General features: G+C 34.0%; 2 protein-coding genes across 3 annotated transcripts; one reads left to right on the top strand and one right to left on the bottom strand.

Moving 5' to 3' along the window:
- Nucleotides 1–658: 658 nt before the first annotated feature.
- LOC118276177 (ribosome production factor 2 homolog) lies at nt 659–2,842 on the bottom strand. The gene is made up of 5 exons (XM_035594399.2): nt 2,675–2,842; nt 2,384–2,599; nt 1,925–2,198; nt 1,479–1,620; nt 659–971 (listed from the first exon to the last, which is right to left on the bottom strand). Exons 1-5 carry the CDS (start codon nt 2,695–2,697, stop codon nt 679–681), a joined length of 948 nt encoding a protein of 315 aa, XP_035450292.2. The 5' UTR covers nt 2,698–2,842; the 3' UTR covers nt 659–678.
- Nucleotides 2,843–9,910: 7,068 nt separating this feature from the next.
- Nucleotides 9,911–20,363, top strand: LOC118276176 (organic cation transporter protein). 2 transcript variants are annotated; one of them, XM_035594398.2, is made up of 5 exons: nt 9,911–10,108; nt 16,000–16,390; nt 17,148–17,555; nt 18,540–18,783; nt 19,656–20,363. In XM_035594398.2, coding segments are annotated over exons 1-5 (1,473 nt in total). In that variant the 5' UTR covers nt 9,911–10,107; the 3' UTR covers nt 20,085–20,363. The 2 variants fall into 2 exon arrangements, with proteins under 2 accessions (XP_035450291.2, XP_035450290.2); XM_035594397.2 differs by lacking the exon at nt 9,911–10,108 and adding an exon at nt 15,536–15,703.
- The last annotated feature ends 639 nt before the right edge of the window (nt 20,364–21,002 follow it).

Consider the following 21,002-nt stretch of genomic DNA (forward strand, 5'->3'; position numbering starts at 1 on the left):
AATAATCTCGGAATTGTACAAACCGTAAAATAATAGGCTACAAAACCGAAATCATCCCGTGATTTAAAGGGTGTAGGATGATCAACTAAAACTTATCACGGCATCTCAGTTTACACTAAATGTACCTACTTATTTCTTAAAAATGAGAAAGCAATGAATGTAGTGATTATTTGAATTTACTTAATAAATAAAATTTTCGAAACAAGTAAAAGTCGAAGAAATATTTCGATTGAGGAGACTACCCAAAAAAAATGTGTGTTTTGAAGTATAATATACAGAACGTATGTAAATTATCAAAATATATCAACATAATTTTTTATTATGGTAACATCAATAATAACCATAAGCCTGTTATACATATAATGTTCTTATAGTTGATATGCTTTCTTGAAACTATTTGCTACTACGTATTACTCAGGCACTCAATATGGAAAATTAAATTACTGCATACTTCAGTGTTTCAATTATTAATAATAATAATCAGCAAAGTAAAAAAAGAGGTTAATTTATGCTGTGGCAGAATAAAAACTCAATTCGGCTACCTTAACTAATGGTATATTTCCAAAAAAGTCATGGTAAATTATTTGAACACTAGCTTCATCATAAGGACATTAAAGATATATATAAAAAATGGTAAGGTAAAGAAAACAAAAAACTGAAAGACAATAAACAGTACATTTATTCGGCGGACACATTCTGCGCTTGTCTGGCAGCTTTCCTCTCTTGCTTCCGTTTCATTAACATTTGTTTCTTTTCTTCCGGGGTCTTCTTCAAACCCTTCATCTTGCGAGTCTGGAGTTTCTGTATCTCCTGCTTGCCCATATGGACACGACCCAACTTGGAACCAAAAGCATCCCTGGAAATGTTCTTCTTTGTGATCGGTTTGAGTTCCCTCGGTACCTTGCAGGCTTCCTTGAAAAGATCTTCTGCTCCTAATCTTGTTCTCCTCAGTTTAAAGTCTATTGAGGGTCCTGTAAAGAAAGAAAATACACATTAGTAATTGATTAAAATTAGTTTGCAACAGAAGACATCAATGTTATGTAAAATGTAATACTGATTTTGCCAGTGTTTCCTGATGGGTATAATCTGGGTGTCTTTAAGACCCGAGTGAATAGGACACACATGCTCCATTATAGGCTGCATCATCGCTTACTGCTAGGCTACATAATGGCCAAACATCGACCCTTTAAATATAAAAAAGAAACGGAAGCTATCAACTGTGGAAGACAGATCATAGTCTTAACATCTGGTCTGCAGCTATATAAGACAATAGAAAAAATAGTGTCACATGAAGGTCTGCCCTATAGAATACCAAATATAATATTTTACACAATGTACTGTGAGAATTTCAGCAGTCAAGGGTTTTAAAGGGACTGTGAAGAGCTTACTCTTTGGAGGAGATATAACTTTTTTTAAACACCTATTTCAGTAAACATATAGAGAATAACTATTTGTGATATTAAAAAATAACAACATACCTATCTCCTCAAGCTCAACTCTTGGTGTCCTCTGTCCACTCTTTTTGAGCTGTATTCTGTATGACCTGAAGTATATGCTACCATCATCAGTGGCAGTGAAACTGATCACGTGCTCCAATCCCTGCAGTCTTATTGATTCTACCTGAAAAGTAATGAGGAGTTATGTTTAAGATGTCTAATTAACCATTGTTTCAGGGTATATAAATCTTAAATAAACACGAGATAGATGAAAATGACAAAGTATTGTTATCAACCATTAACGTTAGAAGCTTTAATATCTGACAGTGGATTTAACCAAGAATATGGTATATACAAGAATATAGCAAGATTTAACAGTTGTGCCATGTAATCCGATACTTACTCAAACTGATCATGATAGGTTACATTTTGTCTAATTTATTGTTTTTCCGCAATAAAGTAACAACCAATTCAATAAATTAACATACCTTTTCTCTACAAAAGAAATCAGTAAACAATGATTTCAACCTCTTCAAATCTTGGTTCAAGTCCCATGCTGGTCCATTGAATACTAAACAAGGTTTTATACCAGCCAGAACCTTCATGTTGTGAAACTCGGACATTGCTTTGTAATTGTCTGCGCCCAACTCTATCATGTCCAATATACCATAGTCAAAAGTACGACCTAGTACTATATTGTGTGGTCTTTTCTTTGAGTGAGAGCCCACTCCAAATAACGCTGCTTCTTTCTTGTAGCATAATCTGCAAAATTTATAACAAAAATATTACCACATGCACTGCAATGTTATTAATTATTAAGTCATAGTCAGTAGGATTTGCTTACAATACAATACATACAAAACAAACTTTAATCAATAGAGTGTTTACTAAAGTAGCTAAACAGTGTTGAATATTACACAATATTTGATAAATTGTTTCATACTTACTTCTCAATGAGCGTCGCATCTTCAAATGGTACGAAATCATTCTTTCGGCTCAAGTACGCTGCATCAGGCTTCTTCAAATCATAAATATCCTTTAACAATTTACGTGTTCGCTCTGATGGTTTGCGGCCCTGAAGAAACAGGGCCTGTTTGGGCCCTTCAATAGGTTTAGGCTCCTTCGATTGCAATACTTTTTTACCCTTTCTTGTAGTGGGTTTTCTGTAAATTAAGGATTTAAGGATTAGTATTTTTACTTTATCTTTTATTAATATAAGTTTTGAACAATATTCTTACTTCACTCTCTGTATTATACCCATTTTGCAAATTAATTCTTTACTTTGAACCAAAACGATAAACACGTGTTTCTCAAGTGCAATCAAATGTGTGTGTCAAGCATGGCTGTCAAGTCAAAATGTCAAATCACGTTTGACATCAAGTTATTGCTGCACTCTTCTAACGCACAGACATTGTATATCCTCTTTCTTTTTCTGAGAACAAAATATGCTCAAATTCGTACTGCACCTTTACTATGAACTCGGAACGTGGGGCGATAAACTGTCAAAGTCAAACGTCAAAACATTGTAGATAGCTTCGTTTCGTGCCATGCAGAAATCTAAAAATAGTTTTAGAAGTTTTAATCAACCTATATCTCATGTTTTATTTTATAGTATACGTTTTGCGTGATATCTCACATATCACATTAATATTATAAATGTGAAAATTTGGGTATTTGGGTATTTGTCCGTCAATTACGCAAGTGTGTGCATGTGCTTACTAGATTGGTAATTAATAAAAAAAATACACTTTTAATTTGTTCAATCGTTCTGATTATATTTCATTTAAATATTATGTTGCTAACGATGTACCCAATCAAAAAAATAAACATTGAAAGTAATTAGTTTCTCCTTATAAATTACTTTATACTTACTGTGAGCTAAAGAAATGACCCAAGACTGCAAAAGTACCTACTTACTTTTAATTAAGTAAACCTGATATTGGTCATCGTTGTTGTCATCAAGTATAAGACTATAATCTGTATTCCCCATTGTTTTCCTATACTCTTTTCAGGGCAAGACAATAGCCACTCATTTCCCTGTTCCTTACAGCGAAGTCTATTTAGGTATTTACTTTCAAACAAACAAAATATCTTACATAATGCGTGTAAGCAGTATTTGTATATTTGTATTTTGTAGTATTGTCATAACTAAGTAAACGTGTGAATAAGCCTATAGTTTACAAGCACCACAATACCTATTGTCTTATTTCTACTTACAAAATGTATTTATATAATTATGCACTTCAATCTATAACTAATACATAACTCAGTTATTAAAATTACCTGAACATAAAAACTATCTGGAGCTGCGAGTCCGTACACACGGAAGTCACCTGGCGGGCTTACCGGGGCTCCGAATTGAAAAGCAGGAGTAGGACGGGATGGTTTTTAGTCAGTAAGAGTCTGACACTAACTCTCGCCTCGCCCAAGGCAAGAGAAGACATTGAATTTTTTTATGAAACTCGCCGGTAATCTAGCTGACTTATCATCTGATGGTAGGCAATCGCCGCCGCCTATGGACACTTGAAACACCAGAGGCTTTACAAGTGCGTTGCCGGCTTTTTGGGGGTTAGGAATTTAAGGGTTGTTGATCGGGAATCGGGGAATGGGAAGATTGGGAAATAGGATGCTTTTCCCCCACTTAAAAAAAGATATAAAAACTATGACAAACAACTTGATAGTTGAATCTTGATTGTTAGGTATTAATCTAGATTTTGTGCAATGCATACTTACATTTTTTTTTTAAACCACCGTATTTCTGACCCATCAACAACGATCAACGATGTGTCAGTTCGAATAAGCACTTACAAATATGAGTTAATAAATTATTATCATTAGCCTTGATATCACTAGACATACTAGAGAATGTTATGTTTGAGTAATAACTAGTTTACTCAATTGATCACTAAATCATACCTACACGATATTTATAGATAGAGAAAGTAAATTAAATGCATTCTTTTATTGCAAAACAAAATAAGAACCAGTAACAACAAGGACTGGAAAGAAAACGGCGGAGCTGATGGAGCAGAGCAGAGCACCACATTGCAGAAAAGCCGAGTGGGTGCAACATTGTTGATCAAGGTTTAGTTGAAGATAGGATGCAGTTATTACGTTTAAGTCTTTGACTGCCAATAAAAAACTGTTGAAGGACATCCTCCGCTAACGTCGGTCACCGGTGACCACCACGGCATTCAATGTGTAAAAAACAACTTAAGAAGGAGAAAATGGAACAAGAGAAAAGAAAAGAAAAATTAACGAGAAAAAGAAGAAACAAATGTGAAACTTGAGCAGATTCACTAGTACGGAACTTGAAGGGGGTTACTCTTAAATGCAATATCGATCGATCGACATTGATATTGTGAAATTTAATACTCTTGAGTTGCAACACTGGCGCCCATTGCATCTATATTGCACACTTCGAGTTTGACGACTCCAAGTTGACAACTATTAGGTGTACTTGAAAACTGTCAGTCAATTTGTTCTGTCATTGTAATCATTAATGTTTTGTTAAGTTTGTTAAGTTGAGCTTGTATCTCTTTGATGTATTCGATTAGTCACATTAGTCTTTTCTACCCCTAGAACCCTACTTTGAGTTTAACTGTAATTCTGGACGTTCAATCCTTGGTGAATGACTAGATCCACAAAGAATGTGACATTTATCATAGTACCACTCTCGACCTCCTACAACATGTAGGTACTTACATTCTTATATTAACATCCTAAAATTATAAAGGTATAGGTATACTTAGTTCGTTTTATGGTTAAAGTATGAATATAAGCTATAAATATTCTTCAATTATTTCTGTCGGTTGTTGCTATTATACATACGAGTAGCTGCTTAAGTTACGTAAGCATGTTGGTATATAAATAAAGTATCTAATTAAAGTACAATGACTCAGAGAAAACTATTTCCCTTTGCACTAAGGTTTAACCTTTAGTATGCCGGGAGCATAGATCTACGCGAGACACAATGTGTTTTCTATTGTGTCTCATTTACCAACTGAGTCTGTTGGCCATAAAAATTATCGAAGTAGGTGTCTACCTAGTAATTGCACACACGCAAGGGTTAAATGACGTAAAATCCGGTACGTGTACCTATTAAGCCATACCATTTTAGAAGTCGTGATAGAATTTTTGTTTTAATTAAAACTTTGTTGTAGGTACATAGTTTTATTTATATTTTTAATATGGACACAAATGCCAACACAACTGTGTGGGGCGGCAATGACTAAAACGAGGAAAATTATTATCTAATTAATAAATTGTTGTGAAAAAACTTTAGATCAAAACTACGGGAAATATCAAGACGTAATGTTAGGTACCTACCTATGTGGTTTTTTTTAAAGAAAATTAATAACTAAAACACATTATAAATAGGTAGGTAACAAACGTAAGCACTTTATCAATTTTCCTCAATAGTTAGAATCGGCTAGTTGACAGGATTTACACGTATTCGGTTATTCCTAAACGTTGTAGCAAAGCACGTTTCATGCAGAAACCAGAAAAACGAGTCTGCTTTTAATGGTTCGTAAGTGAAACAAACTCTTAGACGTTCTAATGGTGTGTTCAACGTAAGTAAATACAGTGCTTTATTAGTGTTTTTCCTTATAATTAAATAAAATTGCACATATAAACAGAAACTCACGCTTTTGCCCTATGATAGGTAGAAACATGAGGGTGATTGAGAACAGTCCTCTAGTCAAGACGACTACGACCAGCTCCACTCAAGCGTGAAATGACGAAGAAAAAGAGGAAACAGAAACTGTAGAGTACCAATTACTACAATTTTATTCTGTACCCTTAGTACAATTTTGCTTTACGTTGAATGAAAAAGAAACTTGAGAGCGTTCTGCTGATTGGTCAGCGCGAATGAATTAACCAATAAGGGCGTCGAACGCGCTCTCGTTTCAATCTCGTTGAACGTAAAAGAATCTCGTACTAAGGCTTCTGGTCTTATAAGTACGCTGCATAGTTGAGAGTCCTTCATTAATTAAATTGTATCTCATATTTTGTATTACGAAACTGCTTATTAAAGAGAGATCACAAGCACGATTGCAAAGCTTAAGATCTCGGGTTTCCCTGAGTCAAGCTAATTCAGGCTAATTGAGTTTTCTATTTTGAAATTCTCAGTGATCTTTGTTTCCCCTTCATAATAATAACTAAAGACAAGAGATGTGATTTGTATTGTAAATTGTGAAGACTGTAACAGTAAAAGGAAAATGGACTGAGTCCGACCAAAAATGTCAAAAAAAAATGAATACTGAAACGATTTTTTTGTACTGACACTCTTTTTGAAAAATAAATAGTATCAACTCCGTTTCAGCAGTGTATAGCCAGAGTTAACCAGATCATTGGTGCTCGGTCTCTATCAAAATTAATATCTTTGTATCTTAGCAAAAATATGAATAGTGAGAAATGTATTCGACAGTCATCACCGCTTAGCTAGGGTGCTTGGATTAGGTAAACTCCGGAAGCAAACTAAAATCATCGTCGAAACTTGTTTGTGCGTACTAAAATTGTTCACAAAAAGTAAACCAAAATAAAAAACTAAGCTGTGATTAGTCTGTCGTCTGACTAATTTCAAGAAACATAGCACTACATCTGTTATTCCCCGAAAATACAGCGGTATAGAATGTGTACGTGGTGGGGAGGCGTCTTGTGGTTTTACTGTAGAAATTAATAACCAATCCTAATTTTGACCAGTACCATACATATCAACAAGATAATTATTGTAATTTCGACCGTTTAACTGCCAATTCCAATAATCGATCTTAAAGATTTTTAGATTTAAATCGATTTTAGACATTAGTTCTATAGAGTTTCTGTCAAAAATGAAGATTTATCTAAAGATTTTATTTAGATTAATATCGATTATTAAAGTTGGTAGTTAGTTGGATTAAGTCAGATATACCCACCCTACGCCCAAGCCAGCAGCGGCATGCTGCTGCGGTAAGTTGAAGCCCGCCCACACAAATATCAACGGTGTATATTTCAATTTCTTGCGCTTAAACACATACCTTACCATACCTACATATAATACCCAACACAAGATAATAAAAAAATATTTGGATAATTTGGACGTAACTGTTTCTGCTAGCAAATATTTAAAGACTGATTTCATTTGATACTAAATCTCCTTACTTCTCATCGCTGTACGAGGAAGTTAGTAATACGAGTATTGTTCTGGTTGATGATGAAAGCGATTTCAGTTACTTATAATTTTATTGTAATTATTTAGTGCGCCATCTTTTTACCTTGTTTTCCGTAAATAAAACTTTTCATGGCTAAGCAGTTACTAATTTATGGCCATCATAATTACAGTGTCTAACAAATAATTTATTACAAGAAAGAATCATGTACCTAAGTACTACATAGACATGTACCTAAGTACACTAGTAAGTAGTTAAGCCAAAAAGTGCATTATTCTCTTTGAGCTAATTTGAGCACTCTTTACAAATACGGCATTATAACAGCCGCGCTACATGTCCGTAATATTCCTAGACACCCTACAACATTACAGCTCTTCGGTGGTCAAGAAACATGAAGGATCACCCACAGAATTGAATACTTAATTAATTTCATTATTTATTTTGGTTTTAATTTTTAATTTTCGGTTTTCGTTGTAATACTTATTTAGTTGTATTATGCTTCTATGGACGAGTACTACTGTAACTAGTTGCATTTAAATCATATGAGAGATCTCCATACTGTATAACTATTTACTTCGTATGCGTATACGAAACAAGATTTTAATCGAATGCAATTCTTGCACAAAGGGTTATGAGAGATGAACGTGTGATGGACAATGGACATGTACACATGTGGAAAAACCAACATGGTATTCCAACCTTCTTAGTAAGAGATTTAGGTACCTACCACAACATAATACAACTTACCTACTTTGAGAAAATTGCAAGTTAGAGTTACGCAGCAATCTGTGGCTAAGAAAGGCAAGGGTCAGTCTTTGGGGGATAAGATTCCTTGAAATCTGTAGAGGAAGATTTAAAGGAAAACCAAAATGACTGGCTAAAATGGCGGTGGACTGGTCATGTTGAAAGATGGATAGCCGATGGAGCAGACGTATTGTAAACTGGAACTCATTTATCACACAACTTGAGATATTCTTGAGGTCGATGGACCTACGAACGAAATAAGAAAAGTTGATGATGATGAAAGATGAAAGATCAATATTTTGACTTGCTATAGATGAAAAGAATGTCATTGTATAATTTTCAGTCCTCTATAGTAGCTATGTTTTCATTTTTAGTAAAGATAAAACTACTAAACTATAAAACATTGTGACCTCGAGATATTGTTTTCAGATTGGTTGATCATTGTGAAAAAAAACGAAAATGTAGAAATGAGAATAAAACATAAAATAACCTAAGTACCTGAGACCACAAAAAGCTAGAGACGAATTTTGATAAAAGCAAATCAATTATGGAAACACTTCGATGGTGCATACCTAAATGGAAACTTGGCAAAACTAATATTTTACAAATTACAATTTTTATGACGTGTCTTTGGTTACTAACCTTGGATATAAATAAGATTAGGTGCTACTAACTTGTTTAGATTAGGTTTTTAACATCAAAATCTCATTTTAAGTCATCAGTCTTTCTTTGTTTAATTAAGTCAATTTTATAAGACAGGAAAAGAAAAACACAGTAGGTACAGTATTTTAAGAAACTGAATTTGTGTTTGCTAATATGAAAAAGATCTGGTTCTATTGTCACCAAATTATCTCTCCTTTTTTATTCTTCCTAATTCCACAATATTTATTCGTATTTAACCGAAGTACGTTTATTTATATAAACTGGGCAATTGCCTTAAAGTTAAAGTTTTGGTAACGTGTCGATACCCTATAGAGACTAAATGGAAATACCAACAGTCAAAGTCAAATCATTTAATCCAATTAAAACATAAATGAAATGTTAACAAATAAAGAAATAAATAATAGTCTATCAGTCTGTCCGTCAGTGAAGCTAGATGCTCGAGAACGAGCAAGAAACTCCAAGTGGTTTAGCAGAAAAAAAAAATTGCTAATCAACCTGTAACTGTTTCACTGGTATGAAATAAGAATAGACTAACCTTTTATCAGCAGAATTGCTTTATGATGGACAATCATGATTCCGATTCAGAACACATAAAATAAAATCGAAATCAATAACATTAAAATCGCCAAATTATGATACCTTTCGTCACGCTGTCAATCACCATAAACGATCTGTTAAATCAAACCAGTTATAAGTGGCGTCATCACAATTAGATGAGGATAACCATCATCGTCATTTGATACAAAATATAAACATAATACGTACGTACCAACAGTTTTACGGCTTCTAAACATTCCCGCAGTCAAGTTTTCCTACCAAGAACGAGATTACGGGTGTCGGCGACTCGGCGTGTCGCAGTGTTTTGCGTGTGTTATGATGTTGCATTCAAGTCTTTAGGCTTTGTGAGCACGTCAGAGTGTCGTCACGGCCTTAGAGGAGTGTCGAGTATCTATATACTTACACACGTGCCTCTGTTTGCCAATTCGTGTTGGAGCGCGGTACGGAGCGCTGCTGTCAACGGTGCTGCGTGCGACCGCTCGCCACTCAAGCATTCATCTCGCCGTTTGTGTTGCGATCTTTTTCAAATAAACCTGCACTGAAGATCACACAAAAGTAAGTGCGTTTTGTGATTATTCAATGATTAAATATGTAGATATTTATCTGTTAATTGTCAGGAAAATCTGCCAAAAAAAGCTGTGTAGTGCCGATCTGTATTTGTCATAAAAATAAGTTAAAAATAAATTAAATCGATCTAATACTAACAACAGTTTCTAAGTAATAATTTATTATATCCAACTCCAAGTAACTTAACATTTAAAATGTTACCTATAGTAGATACATTGATTTTATTAATGCAATCTCGTATTTTTATTATTTTTTATCTTCTAACGGCATAGAAAATACTTAACCGGTTATTGATAACTTGAAAACCAATATTAATTTTCAAATAAAACTGCAATTTAAGTATGCATTTTTATGCACACATTAACCTCCAGGTAGCTGACACAAATAGCCAACTACATAATAATCTGTATTTAAAATTTTCTCATGCACGCTTCCTGAAAATTGTTCCTATGCTAATGAATGGTAATCGAGTGCAAATTAAATTAAAACAGTTGTATTAATTTAAGCACAATTATTATTGGACGGTGTCCTTGCTCGTGCATCCCAGGAAAAGTTCCTGTACGACTTGTATCACATTACATCGAGGCAGTTTCCGCAAAAACTGTGCGAATGTCGACTTCTTTTTATACCTCATGTTATTGGCGTGCTATGGCAGAATTCAGGTCATTACAATAAATATTACTTCCGAGGCATTTAATACGAATTGTTTACTTTAATGTCAAATTAGTGTGACCCTACTCAGTGATGAGAAACGGACAGTAGATTACATCATTTCAAATGATGTACGATGTGAACTTATCGTTACGATTAAATGAGTTCATAAACATTGACCATATTGTTTGATGACAAAGATCACTAGTAAGGTGGCTATTAAAGATGCAAGTTTTATAAACATAATTGTCTGGTCGAGCTACAGCGCCATCAAATATGTTTTGCATGAATACCAACTTAATATAATTTCCTTTAATAACTTTTGAAACCGTTATCCGCAATCTTTGTCGAAAAAAGTGGTTGGACTTCGCGTTCTCAATTTTGTGTCCATAAAAATATGCGAGAATAATTTCGGAAATGGAAAAAGTAATTTTGTTTGGAGATTGCACATAATGACTCCCTCCAACCTCCGAGTGGGGTGATTGCCCTCTTTGTAGTTTTCCATCCCGACACGCGAGTTGTCCGGCGACGCACGACACACGCTCCAGACTTCTCAAAGCTAATATTGATTAATTGTATGCATAGGTGCTGCGTACAAATACATACATGTGTGTGTACGAAAGCAACAGTTACGATACTATTGTTATTTATTATTTATGAAAGTGACATTTACTGCGCAGACCTAAATAACAGCTGGTAATTACATTTTAAACTTCATCGAATCACCGCCCATTAAAGTAAAATTTTAATTGCAGATATGTTTTATTTCAAATGTTAAGGGCAATTGGCAATACCGGATAGGTATGTTTAATGTTCCGGTCAAATTGACACGTGATTTTGTTTCATTTTCTTTAAATTATTGTCTGTTGGTAACTCAATATTTGCGTAACTTAACCTTATGTAACGAACCCTTAATGCTATTGTAGTAACGCACTCGCTACGTGCCGAGACTTTCCATTTTATATTTATAAGGCTTTTGTTAAAAATTTCAATGAAAACGACAAGTGAATTGTTAACCAGGATTCGCAGTAACTATTTTAAATTGCTAGGAATATCTTATTAGCTACGTGAGTTTGCAATCCGACATCTTAATTGACTTCTGGCAAGCTCGTAAATGTTGAATTAAATTCTTGGATTAACGTAAAGTTTATTTGTCTTACGTAAACAAACCAAGTAATAGTAACTACATAATTTATGAATTAAATGATAAAAAATGAATTAATACTCTCAACTATTTTAAGTGTGCTGAGCAAAAAATGCATTTTATATGCATTAAATTATTTTTAGAAAAAAATAGGTAACAAAACACATAAAAAATCAAGGTTAAATAAAAACACTGGTTTACTTAAAAATTAATAATACGTCAAATTCATTAACATAAAACTAGAATATAAATCTTTATACATAGTTACTGCAATTATAATTTGAAAGACCATCTCATCTTCTTTTTTACCTATGGATTCTTCAAGTTCATTTTCCTCGTATGTGGTATGAGGTGAATAGACTTGAACTTTAAAAACATAAAACAAATCGCAGCAACAAAATAATATATAGCTTTGCCGGATACCTCTAATTGGCTATCATTATTTTGCCAGTTTCGAATCAAACATAAAAACTTCTTACTTAGTTCTTGTAGTTTTTATTTTCGAAGACGCAGTACCTACTTTTAGTTGTTATTCGATATTTGCTTTAAAATAATCAATTGATAACAATACTTTTATGAAGGATTACAGGCAAAACCTTTGGGTAGAAATATGCTTGAATTTGGATTGTCTCGGTATTCCACAATTAAACTAGTACGTCTACATTTTAGTAGAAATAAATAAAATTAAATAAAAGTAAAACTACTAGAAACTACTATCAGACATTTTGTGTAGGAAGATATTTATAATAAATAAAAAAAAAAAAGAAATTTTATATTCATGGTAATTTTCATAAATCGACAAAATCATCAAAAAGCTAAACAGACTAATTTGATACATAGTACATTTAATTAAAGTTGCAATTACTTTAATGCAACTGCCGTTATGATAATGATAATGTATTCATATTCTAGTTAAAGATAGAACGACTCAAGACATTACAAACAATTATTAATATTATGAAATTATGTAGTTACATATTCTAGAACTTTGGTGGCCATTTTTGATTTAAACATGACTTATATAATATCTAATTATAAAAATATGATCTGGCAACGGGTCAAGAATGTGCTATTAGCCTTAGGAAATTATCCAGAGCTGCGGACTATCTAGCGGGTTTACCGGGGCTTCGACTCGTAAAGCAGGAGTAGGCAGGAGTGGTTTTTAGTCAGTAAGAGTCTGGCACTCCCTGTCGCCTCACCCAAGGCGAGAGAAGTAAAAATGCCTTAGAAAATTGTGAACAGTAGATACAAAAAGCACTTAAGACGATCTACTGACTTTCGACTAAATCCAATTGACTCAGTAATTACAGACCGTAAAACTATTGGGAAAAAGGTTAGGAGAAAGAAAGGAAAGTAAACATTCTCTAGATTTACTTTGTAACAAAGTTAACATTATAATTGGTTAACTATAAGTAATATCGTATGTTACGTATGACTCAATGTTGTCATATCGACGAATACGAAATAGTTGCGTTATCGGGACTCGCGTGGAGGCTTGGCTCCTCGTTCCTCCGATAAGGAGATTGCCTCGCTCTGCGTCGCGCAGACTCCCTGATAACAAACATAGACAGTACAAGGGTCAAAACAATTATAATAAATTCAAATAAATTCCGCATTTCGGATAATTCGTAGCAATTATTACGATAAAATATTAATATCAAAACAACCAATTAGATTCAGCTTTGGGAAAACATTTTAACTTTGTATAAACAAAAACAGCTTGTTTAAACGGTACTGTTTACTTATTTAGTAAATAAAATACGGATCTACTTGATATCGGAAAGATGAATACATACAACGTAATGCAAACATCAGTAAAGTAACATAAAGATGACCACTTATTATTCAATGAATGGCGGATCTTACAAAAAAGCTATTAAAGTATACAAAAACGTCACTTTTCGATTGCTCGTGGATTCGCACATGCGTCACTCTCGTGTTGATCACACGTGTTATTAATAATTAATTACGATAAAGACGCTTCTGTTTGCATGTTTCATCACATGCGAATATTTCATGCACTAAACTGTAAACATGGCCTTGTGGAATGTCACATAACAATGCCCTTTATTATGTAATAGTGCAATGTTATAATAACTTTTGTATAAAATAGCTCTTGTTTGCTTATTTATCTTTATTCTCTTAAGATACTTATATGATTTTATTAAGTGATCAATAAACATTAAGAGCACTCTAAGATGATACTTAAACTCTTTAGCAAACATAATGTAAAATATTCTTATTAGTATTAACATAGGTTATGACAAGGATACCTAAAGCTGATTGCTATTCCATTCGTAACGGTAATTAACTTATACTGTTAAAATATTATCTATCTGACAAAACAATCACAAGCTCATGCTTAAACAGATATACATATTTCTATGTTAGGTTTCTCATTTGTAAATTGAGATCAGACAAACACCAATTAATATTCAAATGATTAGATTGAATTTCAAAAGATTATAAGATTTAACACAAACAACTTATCAATCTAATTTAAATAATAAAGGTGCTATTATGGTTTACAGTTTTCTATGTTTTTTCTTAATCGTAAATAAATAAATCTTGCCAAATCATTTATATGATTATCTTCTAAATTATGACTATTACCTACATTTTACAGATAAAAATATAATTAATTATAAGTTGTAAGTACTTAAAAAAATACTATTGTTACCACCTTAGATTCTACGCTCGAGTGATTAGTTGGTTTTACTTTTAGATTTTTTAATTATAATTTTTTTATTCTAAAAATTATTTAAGTATGGAAGTCTTTATCAGACTTGTCATTTTCAGTAGAGTATAACTTGAGCGTTTTAGTAAATAGGAGTCTCAAGTAAATAGGTTGTTGCATAGGCATGTGCTCCATTGTTTACTATATGATCACCATCATTTACTATCAGTCGAAATGGTTAGCTAGCTAAGCGCCTCGATCTATAAAACGAAGAAAATGTTTTTCCTCACTATTTTTTACTATTACTATTTCGACATTATTAATCTAGATTGACATTTAATTTAATTACGTGACTTTTTAATTGACGAAATATATTTTTTGTCATATTTATTTTATATTTTTCTTGACATTTAACTTTTTAATTAACCCAGTGATATTATGTTTTAATTAGCTGATATTACAATAATTGTGTTGGTAAATTCACTGATATTAAATAAATCATTAATATTAAAATATTGTCGGAAATGCACTTTTCTGCCAAACATTTTATAATAGGTAACTTTAGACAAACATTTTATATTAGCAAACAAATGATTTGAATTATATGAAATTATAATCGGAATTTGGCAATTATGTGGTTATTACGATGTCATATGTAAATTAGGAACATATCCACTCAATGAGTCAACTGTAAAGCTACCAGCTCTTCGGGGATGGGGGAAGTACAGACAGACACGATGTCATTTAGATATCAATCACAAAAAACTGGTTATATTTAGGTTATCGATTGGCCACCCTGTATCTATATTGGGACGCGTGATAGCTCAAATGACCCAAAGGTGATTTCTTATCAATTTTTTTCAGACGGACATTGTCCAATTTTCGGGGTGACGGGTTTGACACCCGTGTTTGATATAAATATTGGTACCTATTGATAGGATTCCCGTTCTGAATATTTCGTAGTTCCCAAAGAGAAGTGAGCATGAAAAGTAGTGCGTGGTCATAACGACCAAATCATATTGTTTTTCAAATTAAATATTTTTATTTAAATATTTTCTGATTAAAATGTCTTGCAAAAAAGAATACACGAATAACCACATAACTGTTATATGTAAGTAATGTTATTGAAAGCGATTTCGTTACCTACTTACATTAATTCTGTTGTTATTGGGTATTGTAGTAACTTTTCACATACTTATAAATGCTGCTTTTTTATAAATTCAAACCATTAGGAGATATTCTTATTTAAATTAAATTAAATTATCAAAATTTTTGTTGTTTGCTTATAAGATTGTTAATTAAAATAACGATTTTTATAGTCACATAGTGGCACTAGGTAAACATAATATTGCAATTTTATTAAGGTATGCATAAATATTAAATAGAATCTTATTCAATTGTTTTCAGTGTTGGAGACTGAAAAGAAAGACGTTGAGAACCAAACCGTGGAAGAGGATCCTCTGACGAAAGCCATCGGAGCTCTCGGGAAATGGCAAATATGGATTTGCTTCGTGGTATTCCTTGTCAAATTCCCAGTGGCCTGGCATCAGATGAGCATCATATTCCTCGCACCACCCATGAACTTCACATGCGCTGAGACACAAATTGACGATACATTCGATAACGTCTGCCACGCCAACTGTACAGACTTCGAGTACGATCGCAGTATCTTTAAAGAAACGATCATATCACAATGGGACTTGGTGTGCGACAAACAATGGCTGAAGAACCTCACGCAGACAATCTTCATGCTTGGCATCCTTGTGGGAAACATGATGTTCGGCCATCTCTCTGACAGGTTAGTGCTATTTATTGAATCAAGTCAATTGCTCTTGATATAGATCTTCGAGCAATTGGCACATCCTGTACTTATCGCTGCACATCACTGTGGCTGGGGTCCGGATGAGATTACTTTAGATTACTTTAGCGAATCTCGTTTAAGGGGTCACTGCGTTATTATGTATTTCAATTGGAGATGCATTGAATGCACAGAGCCAATTTATTTATCGGTATGAGAACTTTACGGATGATTTGATACATGTAGAGTAGGTATCTAATGGTGATAGGTCAATACCACGTTCCCTGATAACCCGTGTTTAGAATCCTTGGAACTGCTTCCTATGTAACAAGCTACATGTATTAGCCACGTGTATAGTAATGTTTGCAATTCTTCTTTGTCTTGTCTACAGTTAGAATAAACCTGATCAATATACAAAAGATAAAGGTTTATTAAATTAAAACCTGTTCGTGATTATCGTCTATGTATTATTACATTTAAATTCGAATTCGCGTATTCTTGATTGCCTTGATACATAGTCTAGCGATTGTTGAACATCACATCCTAACTTCTATTAATAGATTAACTTTTTAAGTTAATTTTGTTCCGCTTGACGAATATCATAGATGTATGCAATGTATTCTGTAGTACCAAAAATAGAGAACAGGAAGATATAAGCTAACATTTGCATAATCCTACACTCCCATTTTTTCTAATTTAAGTAATAATAATAACTTTCATATCAACATCAATTTAAACGAATTTTCTCTCTTCACAGATTCGGACGTCGCAATCCGTTCCTGGCGGCAGTATTCCTTCAACTGATATCAGGGGTGACCACTGCTTACTCAGTCAACTGGTACATGTTCACGACCCTGAGATTCTTCCTCGCAGTGGCCACCGGAGGCACGATGGTCACCAGCTTCGTCTTAACAATGGAGCTGATTGGAGCTAAATACAGAGACACCGTTGGAATAATCTACCAGATTCCCTTCAATCTTGGACACTTGACACTTCCCCTCTTTGGCTACTATCTGCGGGATTGGAGCACCTTCCAGCTTGCGATCTCACTGCCATCTGTCTTGTTCCTGAGCTACTATTTCCTACTCCCTGAATCGCCAAGATGGCTCCTAACTGCTGGAAGGACGGAGGAAGCTGTCAAGATAATGGAAGTAGCAGCGAAAAGGTGAGGCCGATGTTTTTGATCGTACTTTTTACGTAATTATGTATTGAGCATGTAATGAGACACACCCAGTACCTATTATAAAAGGATTTATGTAAAAAGCAAAACACATCGGTTTAGTCAAGTGCTGAGAAAGTTACAAGTGCCACTTTCGTTTCCATTCAAAGTAGTGAGCTACGAGTATGCCAGGTGCGGTATAAAATACACAAACAGTTGCGAAATTTCATAAATGTAATAACGTAATGTTGTAAATTTACAAGGAAACAATTGTTTTACAAGTTACAATCGAAAGAACCGTAGGTATACCCTTTAATCGTTTAAAGATAAAGTAACATAGTTATTTTTCTTCAGACTACAAAGTTATTGTTATAGTGCAGATTAGAAATCAAGTAATATCTTAACTAGGTATACACATACATGGAAAAGAATGTAAATTAAAACCTATATTAATCACATTTTTTATCGTGCATGTTTCGATTAATTCAAACAAGTACTTACTTTTGTGTATTAAAGTTTAAGTTCATTTTCATTTGCAACGAAATCATTATTTCTGATATAGGAGTAATATACAAAGATTTTTGCACGTAGGGAATAATTGCTATAGTAGATTAAGTTCACAGAAATAATCTGAAGTGTCTCTCAATTCTAATCGACCTACTGAACTATTTCAGATAAAATAACGTTATACAGCGCGTGCCAATCGATAGTGCGTACTATTAAACATTGTTATTATTTTAGTAATGACCGCACAAAACCTTTACATTTCCTAAGAACTCAAGAAATGCCATAATTCCACATAAACAACCAAAATATTTAGCACTGGCGAAAATTACCTGTTACATTTAATATAATTTGTACCTAATTATGCGCATCTTCTCAGCTACTCCTTTATTCAATAATTGATCTAATGAGTACTTATATGTAGCCTATTAGATGTTCCTATGTATTCCTAAAAATAAACTAATTTTTTTCTTCTATTAATTTCAGAAACGGTAGACCAACAGAAGGAATAGCAGCATCTTCACAAAAGATTGTAGTTGACAACGATCATAAACAAGAAGAGCATGCGTCGTTCATAGATCTGTTCCGAACGCCAAAACTGCGTGTGCGCACCATCGCCATCTGCTTCAACTGGTTCGTCTGTGGGCTCTGCTTCTTCGGGGTTTCACAGTACATGAGCCACATTTCTGGAGACATCTTCATCAATGTTGCTATTTCTGCTGCTATTCAGGTAATTTTTCTTGTCATTATAGTTCCTATCTGCATCCATATTATCGTATAATTCAGTTGTTCTACCTATTCTCTAATTCTTTCTCTTGACATTTCATTAACTAATTCTGTATGACACTGAGTCCTGGCCAGGTTCGAAGTCAAGATAAATTGCCATGATTTCCCATGGAACTATTGTTACTATGTTCTTTCTGTGTATCCCAGTTTTTACGGCATTTATATGCTGTTCATAAATGTTCTCATGGCAATCAATATGATATTATGTGACTAGCTAGCTATGTCATTGAAGAAGGGCGAAGGTTTAAACAATTAAAAAAAAATCTCTTCACCTAAATTTTTTATCTTAGCATAGTAATTATTATTGTTTACACTATTCGTGTCACTTCACAAGCGATAAGCATGGCAACTTTACTGGAAATTATTTGCAATATTATCGGAACCAGTTTCACCCGAAATTATTCCGTAAACTCTAGGTATTAAGTTATCTTTTAGATAGTCATAAAGAACAAGTTATATCCAGTTTAAATCACGCTCTGCAATGTCATTGAACACGCTTTCATTAGTCGCTGATCAGACTTTACTCCTTAAGTTAATCTTTGGTTTAAATGGCCTTTTAGCATTTATATATCTCTGTTCTAAAGAGAGATTGCTTTATATCATCTATCTTCTTCACTTAATTATGTAATCAAACATACAATGTTAATTAATAAAATTTGCTTATTTGCGTGTTTAAGTGCAATAATTATGTATTTTTTATGTTTTTGCAATTCTGGAAATTCGCGTCCCTAAGAGTACTGCCTTCAGAGAATTATAATCATAAGGTTATTAATTATTTTTAAAACATGTTCTTACGGTGTATATTTTCTTCTCCAGGTCCCCGGAACTATCATCTCCATTTACACCAACAAACTTCTGGGACGCAAAATCACCCTGATTAGTGCAAACTGCATCACTGGAATCAGCTGTCTCCTCATAATCGTCGTCCCGCAGTCCGGAGTGAGTCACTTGACTCTCGGCTGTACAGGACTCTTGGGGATGAGCATATCCTTCGCCACCGTCTATTTATACGCAGGGGAGCTCTTCCCAACTGTTGTTAGAAACTCAGGAGTTGGACTTTCATCAACAGTAGCTAGAATAGGGTCGATGGTAGCACCCTTCGTCGCCACTCTGTCACACACAAGCGCTTGGCTACCACCTCTAGCGTTTGGTATAGTGCCATTAATAGGTGCTGGACTTTGTATGCTTTTACCTGATACTCGTGGTAGGAAATTACCCGATACGTTAGAAGAGGGTGAAGCGTAAATTGTTGCTATGGCTTTAACAAGTATTCCTTTAAATATTTAAATCTCATTGTGATGTATGAAAGTTTCAGTGTGAGTGTGAGTGCATGTGTATGTTTATGATACCTAATTTAAAGACTATTGAATATAAGTGTTCTCGACAATTTGTTGCAAATGATTATTTATATTTGCAAAATGTATTTATGGCAACGATAGGTTAAGTTTAGACTAATGATGGTCTATTTTTATAGGCTGTGATAAAACATGAATTTTGTTATGAAATAAAATATTAATTGTGTAACATGAATTGTTTCATTTGGCTTGCACGTTTTTCTAGTAGAATGAAAATTAAAATATCAACAAGGATTAGGCAGTAATGCCTTTGTACTTGGTCTTCAGTACGTCATAATGTGAGGCCTATTTCCAAATAGGTACCAACTCCACAAATTTTAAACTCACAGGAATCAATAATACATCGCCATACTTGCGCAGAATTGCCCATACAACTGGGAATTACATACGTATATACTGCGATATCCACCTTCACCAGTTTTGTTATGAGTTCCTTGTAATAGAGACAGTGGCGTAGCGTAGTGGGGGCGGCAGGGGCGGCCCGCCCCGGGCGGCACTTTTTAGGGGGCGGCAAATTTTAAACAATAAATAATAAAAATATTTTGTAAATACATATTTCAACCATTTTATATTTTTTCGCAACTAGAGATCGGAGAAAGTAGTGATAGTGGGGATGGAACCTTTAACGAGTGGTCCTGCCCCGACGAATCGTCGGATTCTTCCCCGAGGCAAGAATCCCACGATTCGTCGGAACAAGTAATTGGTAGGGTAAAAAAGGTGAAGGCGAAATCAAGTTCCCATGGTGTGGGACTTGATGAAGCTCAACGCCAACTGAGGGCGTCTCTGGCGCAAGCCAAGCGGGTGGAGG

This window comes from Spodoptera frugiperda, chromosome 31 (assembly GCF_023101765.2).
Source record: "Spodoptera frugiperda isolate SF20-4 chromosome 31, AGI-APGP_CSIRO_Sfru_2.0, whole genome shotgun sequence".
Classification (NCBI taxonomy): Eukaryota; Metazoa; Arthropoda; class Insecta; order Lepidoptera; family Noctuidae; genus Spodoptera; species Spodoptera frugiperda.

Coding starts and splice junctions, on each gene's coding strand:
- LOC118276177 (XM_035594399.2), bottom strand. CDS start 2,697: ATGGGTATAATACAGAGAGTGAA. Junction 2,199..2,383: donor GATGCGACGCTCATTGAGAA/GTAAGTATGAAA, acceptor TAAATTTTGCAG/ATTATGCTACAAGAAAGAAG. Junction 972..1,478: donor AGTTGAGCTTGAGGAGATAG/GTATGTTGTTAT, acceptor CTTTCTTTACAG/GACCCTCAATAGACTTTAAA.
- LOC118276176 (XM_035594397.2), top strand. CDS start 15,658: ATGTCTTGCAAAAAAGAATACACGAATAACCACATAACTGTTATAT. Junction 16,391..17,147: donor TTCGGCCATCTCTCTGACAG/GTTAGTGCTATT, acceptor CTCTCTTCACAG/ATTCGGACGTCGCAATCCGT. Junction 17,556..18,539: donor ATGGAAGTAGCAGCGAAAAG/GTGAGGCCGATG, acceptor TATTAATTTCAG/AAACGGTAGACCAACAGAAG.